Here is a 20,002-nt window from a genome sequence, read left to right on the forward strand (position 1 = left end):
TGCTGAAGTGGGGGCTCTGAGCCAGAATGACCCCCCGAGAGTATATAAGCAGGTCCACAACCGGAGGTTGTGGCATACCCGACCGTTTGTGTGCCCTCCAGATCACACAGCCCGGACCCCCAGACAGATCAGCAGGGATGCTGCAGCCAGCGCCGATCGCTGAGAGAACGCTGAAAAAATGGCGCCGGAGCGAGGAGAGGGGGCGGGACCAGCTCTGAGAGCGGGATCTGGAGGGCCAAGAAGATTTACAGGAGAGGGAACATTTGCTCAGAGAGGAGTGTCCCTCCCCTGTGCCGAACGGCCGTTGGGCGGAGCCGCACTGTCCCTCTGCATGATTGACACACAAGGGCAGTGAAATCGAAACTAGGCCTCCGGCGAAGCTGGGGCCTAAATTTAAGCGATGCAGCCGGCGCGCAGGCCCCATCGGCGCGGTTCTCAGGTGACAACCAGAGAACCGGCCGGAAATGTAAAGCACACTCTCCCCAACAATAAAGTACAAGGGACCCCCGAATATAAACGTCTCAGATACTTAGCTTGTGAGACGCAGGGTTTCCAGTCCCTGGGGATGAGTGCTCCGTCCAGCAGGATCCTGAAGGGCTGCGGATGGAGACCGGCCTCCTGCAAAGCAGGGAGAACCGTGCTGGCTCCCACTTCAAGCCAGAGCCCGAGGGATGGTGAAGGAGCGCGGCATGTAAGGCTCCAGCCCTGAAATCAACCTTAACAACACCACCGACACAGTGGGGTGAAAAGGGACATGCCAGAAGTCCAGGCTTGGACCCGCTTTTCTTCAAAAACTTTACAAAATGAAAAATCAGATGAGATGCATGTGTGGATGTATGCCTCCTGAACACAAAGCAATGAACTGGCTAGATTTGGTTATCCAGGGGGTGTATATGCTCAGAGGGAGGAGCTACACTTTTTAGTGTAGTACTTTGTGTGTCCTCCGGAGGCAGAAGCTATACACCCAATGTCTGGGTCTCCCATAGGAACGATAAAGAAAATTAAAACCACATTTCATATTTGTCATCTAATGTGAGCATTTTTTTCAAATGACCATCATTTAAACCTAGAACGCACAACCATAGAAATAAACCAAAGAAAACAAGTAACCTAGCAGGCTTGCGAGGCCCAAGGTATGCGTTCTAGGGTTAAAATGCCATACCATTAGTATTATTAGATACATCTACTTCCAGTTCATTTACTTTTTTAGCTTCTAATGACTCCCGCCATGGTTGGAGGAGTTGCAAATAAAACTGCTCCATGGGCTGGCTCTTCACTCTCCATCCTCTACCAGTTTCTCCTCCTCCTCCACCAGCGAAGGGGCCATTTACATTCTCTCCCCTCCCCTGAAACAAAGTCATAAATGACATCGGCTCCAGGAGTCCTGCTCTCCTCAGTCAGCCCCACTCCCCTCCATCATGACTCTTGTGGTCTAATATAAGGTTCTCTCTCATTCACAGTATAGGTCTTCTCTTTACCAAGCACGCAGGGAAGGGATTTCACCCTGTACACTCTGTAAAATGTAAAACGAGCGTCTAAGGCTTCCCTCTATTCAGTCTGGTGCAGGAGATCGAAGAAAGAAAAAAAGAGAATTTTGTTTACTTACCCTAATTTCTTTTTCTTATAGTTCCGTATTGGGAGACCCAGACATTGGGTGTATAGCTTCTGCCTCCGGAGGACACACAAAGTACTACACTAAAAAGTGTAGCTCCTCCCTCTGAGCTTATACACCCCCTGGAGAACCAGATCTAGCCAGTTTAGTGCAAAAGCTGAAGGAGAATAGCCACCCACAAGTAAAACAGAGCAAGAACCGGAACAACCGGAGACTCTGTCCACGACAACAGCCGGTGATAACACGCGGAACAAGAAATTGCCAACAGGCAACAGGGAGGGTGCTGGGTCTCCCAATACGGAACTATAAGAAAAAGAATTTACGGTAAGTAAACAAAATTCTCTTTTTCTTTATCGTTCCTATGGGAGACCCAGGCAATGGGACGTCTCAAAGCAGTCCATGGGTGGGAATAAACAGAAAAACTAAGAAGTAGGCGGAGCCTAACTTCACAAATGGGTGACAGCCGCCTGAAGGATGCGTCTGCCCAAGCTCACATCTGCCGAAGCATGAGCATGCACTTTGTAGTCCTTTGAAAAGGTATGCAGGCTAGTTCAAGTGGCAGCCTGACAGACTTGTTGAGCCGTAGCCTGGTGCCTGAAAGCCCAAGAGGCACCGACAGCTCTGGTCGAGTGTGCCTTGATCCCCGGCGGGGGAGGCACCTGAGAACACTGGTAGGCATCCGAAATGGTCGACCTAATCCAACGGGCTAAGGTCGGCTTAGAAGCAGAGAGGCCCTTGCGCCGACCTGTGGTTAGCACAAAAAGAGATGTGCACCGCCTAAGAGCAGCGGTGCGAGACACAGATCCGGAGAGCACGCACCAGATCCAGAGTATGTAACGCTTTTTCAAAGCGATGAACAGGAGCCGGACAAAAGGAAGGCAAGGAAATGTCCTGGTTAAGGTGGAAAGGAGAGACCACCTTAGGGAGAAAGTACGGAGTCGGACGGAGAACCACCTTATCTTGATGAAAAACCAAAAAAGGTGACTCCGAAGAGAGCGCAGCCAAATCGGAGACTCTCCTGAGGGAAGTTATGGCCACTAGAAAGACCACTTTCTGTGAAAGACGAAACAAAGAAACCTCCCTAAGAGGCTCAAAGGGGGGTTTCTGCAAAACCGTGAGAACCAAATTGAGGTCCCAGGGATCCAAGGGCCGCCGGTAAGGTGGAATGATGTGAGACGCGCCCTGCATGAAGGTGCGGACCTGAGCCAGCCGGGCGATGCTCTGTCAGTGCTGTTCCAGCAGCGTCAGAGCCGAGACTTGTTACTTGAGAGAGTTGAGGGACAGTCCCAGCTGCAGACCGGACTGTATAAAGGACAGAAGAGTCGGCAAGGAAAAAGACTAAGGAGGATGGCCGGAAGAGCGACACCAGGACAGGAAAATTTTCCAAGTCCTGTGATAGATCTTGGCGGAGGAAGACTTACGGGCCTGAGTCATAGTGGAGATGACTTCAGGAGGAATACCAGAAGCAGTCAAGATCCAGGACTCAAGAGCCACGCCGTCAATCTGAGAGCCGCAGAATTCTGGTGGAAAAACGGACCTTGTGAGAGAAGGTCTGGACGGTCCGGAAGATGCCACGGCACCTCTACGGACAGATGGAGCAGGTCTGGGTACCAAGCTCGCCTGGGCCAGTCCGGAGCAATGAGGATGACTCGACGGCCCTCCAGTCTGATCTTGCGCAGGACTCTGGGCAAGAGAGCTAGAGGGGGAAACACGTAGGACAGACGAAACTGGGACCAGTCTTGAACCAGAGCGTCCGCGGCGAATGCCTGAGGATCGTGGGAGCGAGCCACGTAAACGGGAACTTTGTTGTTGTGACGGGATGCCATTAGGTCCACGTCCGGAGTGCCCCATTTGCGGCAGATTGACTGAAACACTGCCGGGTGCAGGGACCACTCGCCACTGTCCACGGTTTGACGGCTGAGATAATTGCCTCCCAGTTTTCCACGCCTGGAATGTGGACTGCGGATATGGTGGACTTGGAGTCCTCCGCCCACTGAAGGATGCGTTGTACCTCCAACATTGCCAGGCGGCTGCGTGTCCCGCCTTGGTGATTGATGTAGGCAACCGCTGTCGCGTTGTCTGACTGGACACGGATGTGCTTGCCCGCCAACAGGTGGTGAAAAGCTAGGAGAGCCAGAAGCACGGCTCTGGTTTCCAGCACATTGATCGAAAGGGCTGACTCGGACGGAGTCCAAGTGCCCTGCGCTCGGTGGTGGAGACATACCGTTCCCCAGCCGGATAGACTGGCATCCGTGGTGAGGAACACCCAGGACGGGGCCAGAAAGGAGCGCCCCTGAGACAGAGAGAGGGGCCGAAGCCACCACTGAAGAGAGCTCCTGGTCTGTGGCGACAGAGCCACTAACCTGTGCAAGGAGGAAGGCCGCTTGCCCCAACAGCGGAGAATGTCCAGCTGCAGGGGACGCAGATGGAACTGGGCAAAGGGAACAGCCTCCATTGACGCCACCATCTGACCCAGCACCTGCATCAGGCGCCTGAGGGAATAACGGCGGGGCCTCAGCAGAGAGCGCACCGCCAGTTGGAGGGACTGCTGTTTGACTAAGGGCAACTTCACAAGTGCCGGCAGAGTCTCGAACTGCATCCCTAGGTACATGAGACTCTGGGTCGGAGTCAGAGTGGATTTGGGCAGATTGACAAGCCACCCGAATTGGGCTAGAGTGGCGAGAGTGAGCGAGACACTCCGCTGACAGTCTGCGCTGGATGAAGCCTTGACTAGAAGGTCGTCCAGGTAAGGAATCACTGCCAACCCCTGGAGGTGCAGAACTGCAATCACTGCTGCCATGACCTTGGTGAATACCCGAGGGGCCGTGGCTAACCCGAAGGGGAGAGCCACGAATTGGAAATGTTCCTCTCTGATTGCAAAACGTAGCCAACGCTGGTGTGAAACTGCAATTGGCACATGCAGATAGGCATCTCTGATGTCGATGGATGCCAGGAAATCCCCTTGGGTCATTGGGGCAATGACTGATCGCAGAGACTCCATGCGAAAATGCCGCACCTTAACATGCTTGTTGAGAAGCTTGAGATCCAGGATGGGCCGGAAGGAACCGTCCTTTTTGGGGACTAGGAAGAGATTTAAGTAGAAACCTCTGAACCGTTCCCGGGCGGGAACCGGTACAATTACTCCGTTGGCCTGCAAGGATGCCACGGCCTGAGAGCAGGCGGCGGCCTTGGAGCAGGGGGGAGTTGACAGAAAAAATCTGTTTGGCGGGCTGGAAGAGAATTCTATCCTGTAGCCATGGGAGATGATATCCCGCACCCACTGATCGGAGACGTGTTGAAACCACGCGTCGCCTAAGTGGGAGAGCCTGCCACCGACTAAGGATGTTGCAGGAGCGGGCAGATAGTCACGAGGACGCTGCCTTGGCGGCAGCACCTCCTGCGGTCTTTTGTGGACGCGCTTTTGGGCGCCAGTTGGATTTCTGGTCCTTGGCTGAGTTAGTGGACGAGGCCGAGGGCTTAGAGGACGACCAGTTGGAGGAACGAAAGGAACGAAACCTCGACTGATTCCTGCCCTGGACAGGTTTCCTGGTTTTGGTTTGTGGCATGGAAGTACTCTTCCCGCCAGTAGCTTCCTTAATAATTTCATCCAGCTGTTCACCGAACAGCCGGGACCCAGCAAAAGGGAGTCCAGCAAGGTACTTCTTTGAAGAAGCATCTGCCTTCCACTCTCGAAGGCACAAGATCCTGCGGATAGCGAGGGAATTAGCCGAAGCCACCGCAGTGCGGTGAGAAGCCTCCAGCATGGCAGACATGGCATAGGATGAAAAAGCTGAAGCTTGGGAAGTTAAGGTAACCACTTCGGGCATAGATTCCCTGGCGAGGGAATGCATCCCCTCTAGAGAAGCAGAGATGGCTTTGAGAGCCCACACTGCTGCAAAAGTCGGGGAGAACGAGGCCCCTGCCGCTTCATATACAGATTTGGCCAGAAGGTTAATCTGGCGGTCAGTGGAATCCTTAAGAGAGGTGCCATCAGCCACTGATACAACGGTCCGGGCTGAGAGTCTAGACACCGGGGGGTCTACCTTTGGGGAATGAGCCCACTCCTTGACCACCTCAGGTGGAAAGGGAAAACTGTCATCAGAACCACGCTTTGGGAAGCGTTTGTCAGGACAGGCCCTGGGCTTGGTCACAGCGGCCTGAAAACTGGAGTGGTTAAAGAACACACTCTTTGCCCTTTTAGGCGAGGTAAACTGGTGCTTTTCTGCCAGAGAGGGTTGTTCCTCTGATACTGGCGGATTGAGATCCAGTACAGAATTAATGGACGCAATCAAATCACTAACATCTGAGTCACTTTCGGACAGATCAATGGGGTACATTGAGTTAACCTCCGAGCCCCCCGTAAAGGCATCCTCCTCGTCCTGCGAGTCAGCTCCTGAATCAGAGCCGCGGGACGAGGAAGGAGAGGGAACCCTGTGTCTCTTCTTAGAACAACGGGGTCTGGGACCAGATGATGAATCCTCTGTGAGCTCCGGTCCTGAGAGACCCCTAGCAGCAGAGGCACCCTGTGAAGGGGGCTGATGCATATTCAGCAAAGTCCTGGACAGAAGTCCCATGGAGTCGGCAAAAGACTGGGAGATAGACCTAGAAAAAGATTCTACCCAAGCCGGTGGTTCAGCCACAGGAGCAGGAGCAGCCGGAGAGACCACTGGGAGTGAGACTCCAGGCTGAGGCACCGTCAGGTTAGAGCAGGCATCACAATGTGGATAGGTGCTCGGTTCAGGCAGTAGGAGCTTACATGCAGTGCATACTGAATACAGCTTTGGAGCCTTGCTCCTCGTGTGAGACATGCTGCTGGAGTGGGGGCTCTGCCAGAGAATGACCCCCAGAGAGTATATACAGAGGTCCACAACCAGACTGCTGGAGCGGTGTTGTGTGCCCTCCAGGTCCTGAAGCCCGGACCCCCAAGCACAGCACCTCAGCAGGGATGCTGCAGACCAACTGCAATGACTGATCGCAGTGGGAACGCTGAGAAAATGGCCGCCGGAGCGAAGAGAGGGGGCGGGACTTGCTTGGGAGTGGGATCTGGAGGGCCATAGAGACCTACAGGGGAGGGGACATACACTGCAGTGAGGAGTGTCCCTCCCCTGTGCAGAACGGCCGCCGGGCGGAGCCGAGCCTGTCCCTCTGCATGAGTGACATGCGAGGGCAGAGAAACCGAAACTAGGCCTCCGGCGAAGCCGGGGCCTAAATTTGAGCAGTGCGGCCGGCGCGCAGGCACCATCGGCGCGGTTCTCAGGCGACAGCCAGAGAACCCGCCGGAAATGTCATAAAACACAATCAGCACACTCTCCCACAACAATAAAGTACAGGGACCCCCAATATATAAACGCCTCAGGTACTTAGCTTGCTGAGACGCAGGGGTTCCAAGTCCCTGGGGATGAGTGCTCCGGTCGAGCAGGATCCTGAAGGGCTGCGGATGGAGACCGGTCTCCTGCCAAGCATGAAGAACCGTGCTGGCTCCCACTTCAAGCCAGAGCCCAGGAGGGATGGTGAAGAAGCGCGGCATTTAAGGCTCCAGCCTTGGAATCAACCTTAACACCACCACCGACACAGTGGGGTGAGAAGGGACATGCCGGGGGTCCAGACTTGGACCCGCTTTTCTTCAAACTCTTTCCAAAAATCAGATGAGAATGCATGTGTGGATGTATGCCTCCTGAACACAAAGCGATAAACTGGCTAGATCTGGTTCTCCAGGGGGTGTATAAGCTCAGAGGGAGGAGCTACACTTTTTCGTGTAGTACTTTGTGTGTCCTCCGGAGGCAGAAGCTTAACACCCATTGTCTGGGTCTCCCATAGGAACGAAAAAGAAAATTCAGCTCACCCGTATATGTATCCGTTCAGTTCAGATGGGATGCAGGAAACCACCGGACAGGCAGGTCCGTAGAGGCAATAGCAAGGAGAAAGGACGGGACTCAGCACCAATTACAGGATAGGAAAAATGTAAATCCAATGAAAAATATATAAAAGTGTAGAAACTTTATTCAACGATTAAAGATCCAAGAAAAACATCATCGGTTCCATAAAAACATCATGTCTTGACGCGTTTCGGACAGTTGTAATGTAGAGAAGTCCTTAATCATAAGCATAAAAATACACAGTGGAACCAAACATATAAAGCTTACCATGGAGAATGAAGGGCTGACAAAAGGTGGGTGTAGTCCCAGGAAAATGCAAATGAGAACATGATGAAATTTAACCCTTGCATAGAAGGTAAATACCTGTTTGGATGTGGAAGAAAATTAAAATTAAAATTAGGCTGTTTATTGGTTTTTTATATGTCTAAATCCATTATAATTGTGGTTGAACCATCATCTCAGTGAATCTGCTTGTTTTTGATTGAATTCTAATGAGAAACATAAGGAAATTTGATTAACAATTTAACTAATTAATTTAATATGCAGATGAGATAGGTGGGTCAGTCACAAAGGAAGTAATCCACTCAGTGTGTGTGTGTGTGTGTGTGTATATATATACATATATATACAGTGCCTACAAGTAGTATTCAACCCCCTGCAGATTTAGCAGGTTTACACATTCGGAATTAACTTGGCATTGTGACATTTGGACTGTAGATCAGCCTGGAAGAGTGAAATGCACTGCAGCAAAAAAGAATGTTATTTCTTTTTTTATTTTTTTTTTTAAATTGTGAAACGTTTATTCAGAGGGTCATTTATTATTCAACCCCTCAAACCCCAAGAATTCTGTTTGGTTCCCCTAAAGTATTAAGAAGTATTTCAGGCACAAAGAACAATGAGCTTCACATGTTTGGATTAATTATTTCTTTTTCCAGCCTTTTCTGACTAATTAAGACCCTCCCCAAACTTGTGAACAGCCCTCATACTTGGTCAACATGGGAAAGACAAAGGAGCATTCCAAGGCCATCAGAGACAAGATCGTGGAGGGTCACAAGGCTGGCAAGGGGTACAAAACCCTTTCCAAGGAGTTGGGCCTACCTGTCTCCACTGTTGGGAGCATCATCCGGAAGTGGAAGGCTTATGGAACTACTGTTAGCCTTCCACGGCCTGGACAGCCTTTGAAAGTTTCCACCCGTGCCGAGGCCAGGCTTGTCCGAAGAGTCAAGGCTAACCCAAGGACAACAAGGAAGGAGCTCCGGAAAGATCTCATGGCAGTGGGGACATTGGTTTCAGTCAATACCATAAGTAACGTACTCCACCGCAATGGTCTCCATTCCAGACGAGCCCGTAAGGTACCTTTTACTTTCAAAGCGTCATGTCAAGGCTCATCTACAGTTTGCTCATGATCACTTGGAGGACTCAGACAGACTGGTTCAAGGTTCTCTGGTCTGATGAGACCAAGATCGAGATCTTTGGTGCCAACCACACACGTGACGTTTGGAGACTGGATGGCACTGCATACGACCCCAAGAATACCATCCCTACAGTCAAGCATGGTGGTGGCAGCATCATGCTGTGGGGCTGTTTCTCAGCCAAGGGGCCTGGCCATCTGGTCCGCATCCATGGGAAGATGGATAGCACGGCCTACCTGGAGATTTTGGCCAAGAACCTCCGCTCCTCCATCAAGAATCTTAAGATGGGTTGTCATTTCATCTTCCAATAAGACAACGACCCAAAGAACAGAGCCAAGAAAACCAAGGCCTGGTTCAAGAGGGAAAAAATCAAGGTGTTGCAGTGGCCTAGTCAGTCTCCTGACCTTAACCCAATTGAAAACTTGTGGAAGGAGCTAAAGATTAAAGTCCACATGAGAGACCTAAAGAACCTAGATAACTTGGAGAAGATCTGCATGGAGGAGTGGGCCAAGATAACTCCAGAGACCTGTGCCGGCCTGATCAGGTCTTATAAAAGACGATTATTAGCTGTGATTGCAAACAAGGGTTATTCCACAAAATATTAAACCTAGGGTTTGAATAATAATTGACCCACACTTTTATGTTGAAAATTTATTAAAATTTAACTGAGCAACATAACTTGTTGGTTTGTAAGATTTATTCATCTGTTAATAAATCCTGCTCTTGTTTGAAGTTTGCAGGCTCTAACTTATTTGCATCTTATCAAACCTGCTAAATCTGCAGGGGGTTGAATACTACTTGTAGGCACTGTATATATTATATATATATATATATATATATATATATATATATATATATATATATATATATATATATATATATACATACATATACACACACACATACATACATACATACATACATACATACATACATACATACATACATACATACATACATACATACATATATATATATATATATATATATATGTATATATGTGTGTGTGTGCATTCATTTAAATCTATAGATGTGAAAAAGGCTCACTATTAGCCGAAACACGTAATTTACGCCTGTATGATATGATGGAATAAACTACAAAAATATTTCAGAAGATTTGGAGTGCCGGTCCTTTATTAATTATACTGTGGATGCCTTCCTTGGACACGTGCACCTTGAAGGATTGTGTGCCACCTGGAACTTCTGTTTCTTCAAGATGTATTTTATGTTAGATTCTAGTGTACCATGAAAAATGAAAAAGATTAAGTTCTATAGAAAGGTAATGGACTGTTCACATAGGTACGTTATATTTGGGATTAGGGGAAACATTTCTGATGATCTCAACCGTCTTTCTATGAAATGAGTTGCATCTGAAAGTGGGCTAAGGATTGGGACACAGATTAAATGATCCTATGTGCGCGAGGGTGTATGCCTATACATTTTACCAATGAGATCATAGTTTATAAATGGAAAAAAAAAAAAAAAGGAGACAATGAAATGTTATCAAAAGGTCAGCTTCCTATTCACAAGGTGCGTTATATATGGAAGCATAGGAGCATAAGAGATATATACCTATATAAGGGAAGACATGCACATGATTATATTATATATTCAGACAAATCAAATAGTGAGAATAAAAAAAAATACGAAAACAAAAACACACATGATCCACATCGCATATAAGAAAAAAATATGACAAAAAAAGGGGGGGGGGCGGAGGGGAAAGCAATGAACTAATAAATACAGAACACTGCTATATGTATGGAATGATATATAAAGAAAATATAAAATATTTTTATCTTTTTGGTTGAGATATTTATTTAATATTTATAGATTTGTATTTTATGTGATTTTAATTTGATTTATTATCACTCCATAATCAGAGATAAAACGTATATGATGAATGAAATATGCATTATTTGTTATATGTAATATTGGTAGTTAATTCTGAAAATACCTATATGTAGAAAATTCCAACAAAAAATAAAAATATATTTGCAATGTGGTATGTAGACAAATCAGTGGAACACGTGTGATACAAAAATATATTTTCATTGTTGATCCCTTCATGTTTGCTCTATAATACGTAACGAAGGTCAGAACGATAATTTAGTCCCATTGGGAATCTACTGTCCATCTTAAGGATCCATTTTGCTTCGGTTTGGAGCAAAAGTCGAAACCAATCTCCACCACGTATAGGTTTACATACATATTCAATTCCTGTAATGCTTATAGTAGAAAAATCCCCTTGATGCATGTCCAAAAAATGTTTTGATAAACCGGAAACTGAGCGTTTGTTTTTATTTGTACCAGTAGTGGGATCAAGATATGATGCTACATTAGTATGCTCTGAGATTCTTCTCTTGAGGGGTCTCGAAGTACAACCAATGTAATCTTTAGTACAAGTGTTACAGGTAGCCTTGTAAATAACATGTGCTGTGGAGCAATTGATAAAAGTTGAAATTTTATAGGTTTTGTTAGCACCGTAGGTAATTATTTGGGTCTTCTTCATATGCTTGCAAAGGCCACAGCGTGGAATGCCGCATTTGTATGAGCCCTTAGTATTTAACCAGGTGCCGGAATCAGTATCTGAGGAAGCAAAAAATGAGGAAGGAGATATTAAATTTCCAATCGTTCGGGCCTTTTTAGCAACCACATTTACTCCTTTGGATAGTATGTTGGCCAGATCAGAGTCCTGATGCAGGAGAGGAAGATATTGAAGGAAAATTTCTTTAATTTTAGGGAAGTCTCTGCTGTAAGGAGTTGAAAAAGTGATGCGATTAGAAAAAGTTCTTGATGATGTTTTTGATTGGTCCCTATCCTGTAGCAGATTATCACGAGATCTTTGGTCAGCAAGATTGTTAGCTCTATTAAGAATTTTATTAGTGTAGCCCCTATTCCTTAGGCGGGTTTTCATATTCTCGACTTCAGCTTTGTAGGTCAAATTAGTGGAGCAATATATAGATATACATCTCCTATGCTTCCATATATAACGCACCTTGTGAATAGGAAGCTGACCTTTGATAACATTTCATTGTCTTTTTTTTTTTTTCATTTATAAAAACTATGATCTCATTGCCTATACATTTTAACATACACCCTCGCGCACATAGGATCATTTAATCTTTGTCCCAATCCTTAGCCCACTTTCAGAAGCAACTCATTTCATAGAAAGACGGTTGAGCTCCTATAAGATCCTGTCTTTTTCCTGATTGTTCTTACCGCACATTGCAATTAGATTCTAGGAGTATTGCTTGCCACACACGTTGATCTGTTCATGCATGGGATTGCTCAGAAATGTTTCCCCTAATCCCAAATATAACGCACCTATGTGAACAGTCCATTACCTTTCTATAGAACTTAATCTTTTTCATTGTTCATGGTACACTAGAATCTAACATAAAATACATTTTGATATATTATGGAATCATTATCCTTATTCGTCAATTACACAAATAAATAAATATATATTTTTGGACACTCATATAATACGTCCTGTTTATGCGTCAATAACAATATTAGTTAATATAAAGTAATAAAAACAAAATTCATATTTTCCCTTTATTTTGGGATGATACAACAACAACAGGCAGCTTAGTGACTTATTATCACTCCTTTTCCTCATGTTTCTATATATACATTTCTTAATTTATTTTACTTTTTCATTTTACTGCTTAGGTGCTTGTTCTCACCTTACTTTTTGATTCTTGCTGCTTTTTTTGTTTCTAGTGCTTTTCTGCACAGCCTCCCATATGGGTCCCATGCGAACATATCTCATGCACATAAATTCTTCTTATTCACATACATCCTTATTTATATATTTTTATTCTCACTTTTTCTTTATTTTTCCATTTTTTTTTTCCTTTTACTTTTCTTCCACATCCAAACAGGTATTTACCTTCTATGCAAGGGTTAAATTTCATCATGTTCTCATTTGCATTTTCCTGGGACTACACCCACCTTTTGTCAGCCCTTCATTCTCCATGGTAAGCTTTATATGTTTGGTTTCACTGTGTATTTTTATGCTTATGATTAAGGACTTATCTACATTCCAACTGTCTGAAACGCGTCAAGCCATGATGTTTTTATGGAACCGATGATGTTTTTCTTGGATTTTTAATCGTTGAATAAAGTTTCTACACTTTTATATATTTTTCGTTGGATTTACATTTTTCCTATCCTGGAATTGGTGCTGAGTCCCGTCCTTTCTCCTTGCTGGTGCAGGAGATCGCCTGAAGATGGACAGTAGAGTACCCCTGTAACACAAGTCATTGATAAGTCCATGATCCACATACAGTGCCTTGCGAAAGTATTTGGCTCCCTTGAATTTTTCAACCTTTTCCCACATTTCAAACTTGAAACAAAGATAAAAAATGTTAATGTTATGGTGAAGAATCAACAAGTGGGACAATTGTGAAGTTGAACGAAATTTATTGCTTATTTCATACTTTTTAAAAAAAATAAAATAACTGAAAATTGGGGCGTACAATATTATTCGTCCCCTTTACTTTCAATGCAGCAAACTCACTCCAGAAGTTCATTGAGGATCTCTGAATGATCCAATGTTGTCCTGAATGACTGATAATGATAAATATAAGCCACCTGTGTGTAATCAAGTCTCCATATAAATGCACCTGCTCTGTGAGAGTCTCAGAGTTCTGTTTAAAGCACAGAGAGCATCATGAAGACCAAAGAACACAACAGGCAGGTCCGTGATACTGTTGAGGAGAAGTTTAAAGCCGGATTTGGTTACAAAAAGATTGCCACAACTTTAAACATCCCAAGGAGCACCGTGCAAGCGATCATATTGAAATGGAAGGAGTATCATACCACTGCAAATCTACCAAGACCCGGCCGTCCATCCAAACTTTCATGTCAAACAAGGAGAAGACTGATCAGAGATGCAGCCAAGAGGCCCATGATCACTCTGGATGAACTGCAGAGATCTACAGCTGAGGTGGGAGAGTCTGTCCATAGGACAACAATCAGTCGTGCACTGCACAAATCTGGCCTTTATGGAAGAGTGGCAAGAAGAAAGCCATTTCTCAAAGATATCCATAAAAAGTGTCATTTACAGTTTGCCACAAGCCACCTGGGAGACACACCAAACATGCGGAAGAAAGTGCTCTGGTCAGATGAAACCAAAATCGAACTATTTGGGCACAATGTCAAATGATATGTTTGGCGTAAAAGCAGCACAGCTCATAACCCTGAACACACCATCCCCACTGTCAAACATGGTGGTGGCAGCATCATGTTTTGGGCCTGCTTTTCTTCAGCAGGAACAGGGAAGATGGTTAAAATTGATGGGAAAATGGATGGGGCCAAATACAGGACCATTCTTGAAGAAAACCTGTTGGAGTCTGCAAAAGACCTAAGACTGGGACAGAGATTTGTCTTCCAACAAGACAATGATCCCAAACATAAAGCAAAATCTACAATGGAATGGTTCACAAATAAACGTATCCAGGTGTTAGAATGGCCAAGTCAAAGTCCAGATCTGAATCCAATCGAGAATCTGTGGAAAGAGCTGAAAACTGTTGTTCACAAACGCTCTCCATCCAACCTCACTCAGCTCCAGCGGTTTACAAAGGAAGAATGGGCAAGAATTTCAGTCTCTTGATGTGCAAAACTGATAGAGACATATCCCAAGCGACTTGCAGCTGTAATCACAGCAAAAAGGTGGAGCTACAAAGTATTAACCTAAATGGAACGAATATGGCATGCCCCAATTTGTCATTTATTTTTTTTTAAAAAAAAAAAAGTATAAAATAAGCAATAAATTTCGTTCAACTTCACAATTGTGTCCCACTTGTTGTTTATTCTTCACCAGAACATTAACATTTTTATCTTTATGGTTCAAGTCTGAAATGTGGGAAAAGGTTGAAAAATTCAAGGAAGTCGAATACTTTTGCAAGGCACTGTATATGTAGTGTGGTTTTCATGGCTAGAATGTATATGGATTATAGTCTAAGGCTATGTGCGCACTAGAAATGTGAAGTTTCTCAAGAAAATTTCTTGAGAAACTTCTGGGAGTTAAAGATTTCCGGACCTCCGGAAAAAATCCGCATGCGGATTTGCCGCGGATTAGCCGCGATTTGCCCGCGGGTGGTTCCCTGCGGATTTTTGCAAGCTGTACTGCTGAAATCCGCAGGGTACCTGCGGAAATAATGGACATGTTCATTTTCTCAAGAAAGTTTCTCGAGAAATTCTTCTCAAGGAAATTTCTTGAGAAAAATCCTCACCAGTGCACACAGCTATTTTTTTTTCTCATAGAAATTGCTGGGAAATGTCTGCACAAAGATTGCAGACATTTCTCAAGAAATTTCCGCGGCAAATCCGCGGGTAAATCCGCGGGTAAAACGCACTAGTGCGCACAGAGCCCAAGGCTTTGTGAGCACTAGAAATGTGAAGTTTCTCAAGAAAATTTCTTGAGAAACTTCTGGGAGTGGAAGATTTCCGGACCTCCGGAAACAATTTGCAGTAAATCCGCATGCGTATTTGCCGCGATTTTCCCGCAGGTTGTTCCCTGCGGATTTTACAGGCTGTACTGCAGAAATCCGCAGGTACCTGCGGAAAAGAATTGACATGCTCATTTTCTCAAGAAATTTTCTCAAGGAAATTTCTTAAGAAAAATCCGCAGCGTGCGCACAGCTATTTTTTTTTCTCATAGGATTTGGTGGGAAATGTCTGCACAAAGAATGCAGACACTTCAAGAAATTTCCGAAGCAAATCCGCGGGTAAAACGGCCTAGTGCGCACATAGCCTTAGATTGACATTTCACATAGTCCTACAAAAAAAAAAAAATAAATAAAACACGCATGCTTTTCAATCAAAATGGCACATTCAAGTCAAGCCTTTTTCCAAGGTTTAGTGGGCAGGAAAAGCTAGGATTTTTTTTGTCACATGTGAAAGCCTGATGCTACAATCAATGGAAGGAATGGACACATACAAAAAAAAAACAAACAAAAGAAAACACATTATGAGTGATCGAGCAGAGTAACTGTCAAGACAGAAATCAGAAATACCAAGAGACATGACACCTAGAACACTTACTTTTCTCCTAGTGCAAAGTTGTCAGGTTTGATGTCTCCGTGGATGATACTGATGTTATGGAGTTGCTCAACTATATACAGGATGTTGATGGCAAAATAAATAACAAGTGGCACTGGCATCACTTTGTCAGTTAACGTCTTGTACAAATTTATTGCATTCTAAAATGACAAACATATGAAGAGCGATATTAACTAAATACATACAAGAACAAAAAAAAAAAAAAAAAAAAAAAAAAAAAATCGGAATTTACAGAAACTGAATTGCTTGGGTTCTGCTTCTTAAAATAATGGCAACATAATTTTGTGCAGTATTATCCGATTGTCAGTCCTCCAACATCTCATTCTCTTCCGTCTGAAAAATGCCATCCAAGCCAAAATTAGAGCAGTTAGTACAGTGGTTACCTTTTTGCACTGGTAGATGGGCTCCTAAAGAGGTTTATTAACTCGATAAGGCCCATATACTACAGAGCACCCGGTGTTCGGAAATAAACCCATGCCATTATAAACATACAGCACTGGTTTAAAATTTCTGCAATTCAGCAAGAGGAGGTGGAGCACCAGGCTGGCTGAGACAAGGACATAGAAGAAAGGGCAGAAATAGTTTCTAACCACTCATGACGTCACAATTGTAGCTTACACACAACTCATTGAAGGGAACCTGTCTGGTGCAATATGCACCCAGACCCACGAGCAGTTCTGGGTGCATATTGCTAATCCCTGCCTAACCGTCCCTGTATCTACAGTAGTAGCATAGAGATCTTTAGAAAAAGTATTTCTAATGATCTTTTATCATATGCTAATGAGCGCAGGGGCTAGTCCCATTGGCATTAGTTCCTGTACTCATTCCGCCCTCTTAGCATGGTAGCACGCCCACAGAGGCGTGCCAACATGCTATTCAATGAATCAACGGCCAGCGATGACGCACATACCTTTGTCCGCTGTGACCACTTAACAGAATGCCCCGCACTTGGTTTTGCAAACTAGACCTCTCTGAAGCCGGGATGAGTACACCCGGCTTCATACTACGCATGACCGGAAAGCATAGCAATAGAAAAAAACACCAGCTCACCCACTTGGAGTTCCACCAGGTGGTTGTCCGAGTGACCGGGAAAGTCCCATGCATCGTGATGGCCACCCTTTGTCTACCCTAGTCCAGCTCCCCAGTGGGAAGGCTCCTAAGCTGTATGTAAAGTGTAAATGTGGAAACACCAGTGATTAACTTCCTCCTTACCCGAGATGAATACTGCAGCTTAATTGAGTTGCAGTACCCTATAGCGACTGAAGCCTCAGGGGCGCCACATTAGCATGCCCCTGTGGGCGTACGAACATGCTAAGGCGGCAGAATGAGCGCAGGAACTAACGCCCTTGCGAATGGTCCCTGTGCTCATTAGCTTACCATAAAAGGATCTTTAGAAATACTTTTTCTAACAATCTCTGTCTATGCTCCTAGATACAGAGACAGTTAGGCAGGGATTAGCAATATGCACCCAGAACTGTTCGTGGTTCTGGGTGCATTTTGCACCTGACCGGTTCCCTTTAAGTGTGGTGTGTTGTACTGAATAAAGCAGTAATGTGAGATTGTGTAGTTTTTGATGCCCTATGGTATGGCAGAGCATTCAGGTCTCCCAAGCAGAAAGAAAAAGGGGACAAGGGTGGAGCTGGGCTGTTTAACATTGTATTATATGCATTTATTTTTCAGAATACCTCAGACATAAAAGGAGAAAAAAAGAAAAAAAAAAAATTATAATAACTTACGGAACGCCTTGTTCTTCTTTACACTGTGCACAGTTCTTACTGACATTGGCTGTATATTTTGGGTCGTTGTCCTGCTGCAGAATAAATTTGGAGCAGCTTATAGGCCTGGCTAAGAGCATTGCATGATGTATCACTATCTACCTGTATTTATCAGCATCGCTGACACCAAGAAACGGAACACATTGGGGACTGTAGATGCAATGATCGGCAAAGGAAACACATGACGCTTATTCCTTTGAGATCAGAAGATGTCCAGCAGTGCCTTCAGCTCAGAACTGGCAGCAATCAGTGGGGCCCAGCTACACCCATCTAATGTTCTGAGAACTCTGACAAGAAATGGTCTTCATGGAAGAATTGCAACCAAAAAGTCTTACCTTCAACATGGAAGCGAGCATGTGACTCAACTGCACGAAAACGTAAAAACTGAGGTAGAGAAAAATGCCAGCAGGTGCTCTGGACAAGGTGAAATATTTGTCTGTCACCAAAGGGCTGGAAAGTTATACAAGAATGTGTGTCTGCAGGTGTACCGCCCCCGCTCTCAGCAGCCGAGCTGCTCTGATCCGGACCTTCTGTGGGTGGTTCGAGGGTCTCTGGTCCCAAGGGTCTCGCGGTTACTTCAATCAAAAGGGGGATTATAGTTGTGGATGTAGGACGTATATGTACGGGCTGAGCTGTATTAAGTTTGTGACGCCACCCACGGTGTGTGGCGAGGTTGGACACCCCCGCTGCAGTTGCGGGGCACCCGGGGGAGATGTTATGCAGCAAGTTGTTAACCCCTCCGTGGGCAGGGAAGGTGGCCCTGGGACCCGTTGAGGTTTTGGTGCAGGGAGATGGGCGACCGCAGGGTGCTGGTGTACTCACTATTTAAGGAAACACACGAGGCTCTGATAAACTAAGGTGATGGTGGTCGGTGCCCGCAGCCAGCTGCGTTCTGGTCCCCCACCCGGCTGGTGCTCTCTGTTTTTCTCCTGCACCTTTGTAAAATGGTGGACTGCCTGTGCCTGCAACTTCAGGAGTCCGCTTCCGGCTGGATGTGGCCTAAGGAGCCCTTGCCCGCAGACGCTGGGCCCGTGGGATCTCTGAGCCCTGGCGGTGGCCTTTTATCCCTCTCGGTGGGCTGTTGTCTGCTATCGGGACTCTGGGTGGGACAGGACCTCTAGTCCTGGCCTCAATCGGTTAATTAACCAGTTCCAGTAGCTTCTGGACTTGGCTTCAGGGTCCAAGTACCCCCCCTGTGTGCTCCGGTTTCAGAGTCTGTTCCCCGACTCGGTACCGGCGGGCCACTACCCTGTCCCGGTCCACCTCGGTTCCACCAAGCAGTCTTCCCGGCTCCTGCAGACGGAGACCGCCGTCTGCCTCCTAGCCAGTGGCACCAGGGCTCCTACCCTGGCGCCGTTCATTTTGGGGTATTCGCCTCTGCTGGAGCTGCACACAGCTCCAGCCCGCACTCCTCTCCAACTTGAACTCTAACAGAATCTGTTTACTTTCCTGTCCCGGGCTGTCTAGACTCCTTGGTGGGAGTCTTCCAACCGCCTGGTTCCGCCCCCTTGTGTGTCTACCCAGCCCCGAGGGGGTGACTAGGGTTTTGAAGGTTGGCTGTGTGTTACCACCTGTGAGGGAAAGGTGTAGTGCAGAGGCCTATTTGTGACTATCTGTCCCGGCCAGGGTGTCACACAGGCAACAATGAAGCATGGTGGAGGTTCCTTACAAGTTTTGAGCTGCTTTTTAGCAAAAGAAGTTGGATATTAAGTCAAGATTAATGGTGTCCCCAATGCTAAGTAGTTCCGAAATATACTCATCTACCATCCAGTAACATCATGATGGTGCCTGATTAGCTCCAAGGTTATTCTGCATCGACTCCAAACCTACCACCATTAAAAGGTCTGTCACCACATTTGACCTATTTAAACTATTAATGGCCATAGAGGTTACAAAATGCTGAAAAAATCATACCTCTATCCTTCAAATCAGATACCTTGTTGTGGATAAATCATCTTTCATCACTTTATGTAAATGAGCTCTTCCAGTCTATGGCACTTTATGTAAATGAGTTCTTCCAGTCTATGGGGCGTATACTGTCTGCAAGATAACTCCACCTCCAGAGATTATTTTGAATAAAAGGGGCGTTACATTTGTAATGTCGATGGCCATTCTCTGCTCTCAGAGCTGTGAGAGCGCAAAAAATGTGTTTGCAAGAAGACAGATATAATTTCTCCTGTTCTGTCAGTTACTTGTCTCACACTGGTAATGCCACTTTTATTTAAAATACACTCTGGAGGCAGAGTCATCCTC

At 45.7% G+C, this 20,002-nt stretch overlaps 1 protein-coding gene across 1 annotated transcript in view; it reads right to left on the reverse strand.

The window, feature by feature from the left end:
• Positions 1–20,002, reverse strand: part of BUB1 (BUB1 mitotic checkpoint serine/threonine kinase) — a 228,455-nt gene that overhangs the window by 26,683 nt on the left and 181,770 nt on the right. The window contains exon 19 of the mRNA XM_075339584.1: positions 15,957–16,114. Within this exon, the coding sequence (XP_075195699.1) occupies positions 15,957–16,114 (158 nt within the window). The remainder of the gene's footprint in view (positions 1–15,956; positions 16,115–20,002) is intronic.

The sequence above is a fragment of the Anomaloglossus baeobatrachus genome, chromosome 3, assembly GCF_048569485.1.
Source record: "Anomaloglossus baeobatrachus isolate aAnoBae1 chromosome 3, aAnoBae1.hap1, whole genome shotgun sequence".
Classification (NCBI taxonomy): Eukaryota; Metazoa; Chordata; class Amphibia; order Anura; family Aromobatidae; genus Anomaloglossus; species Anomaloglossus baeobatrachus.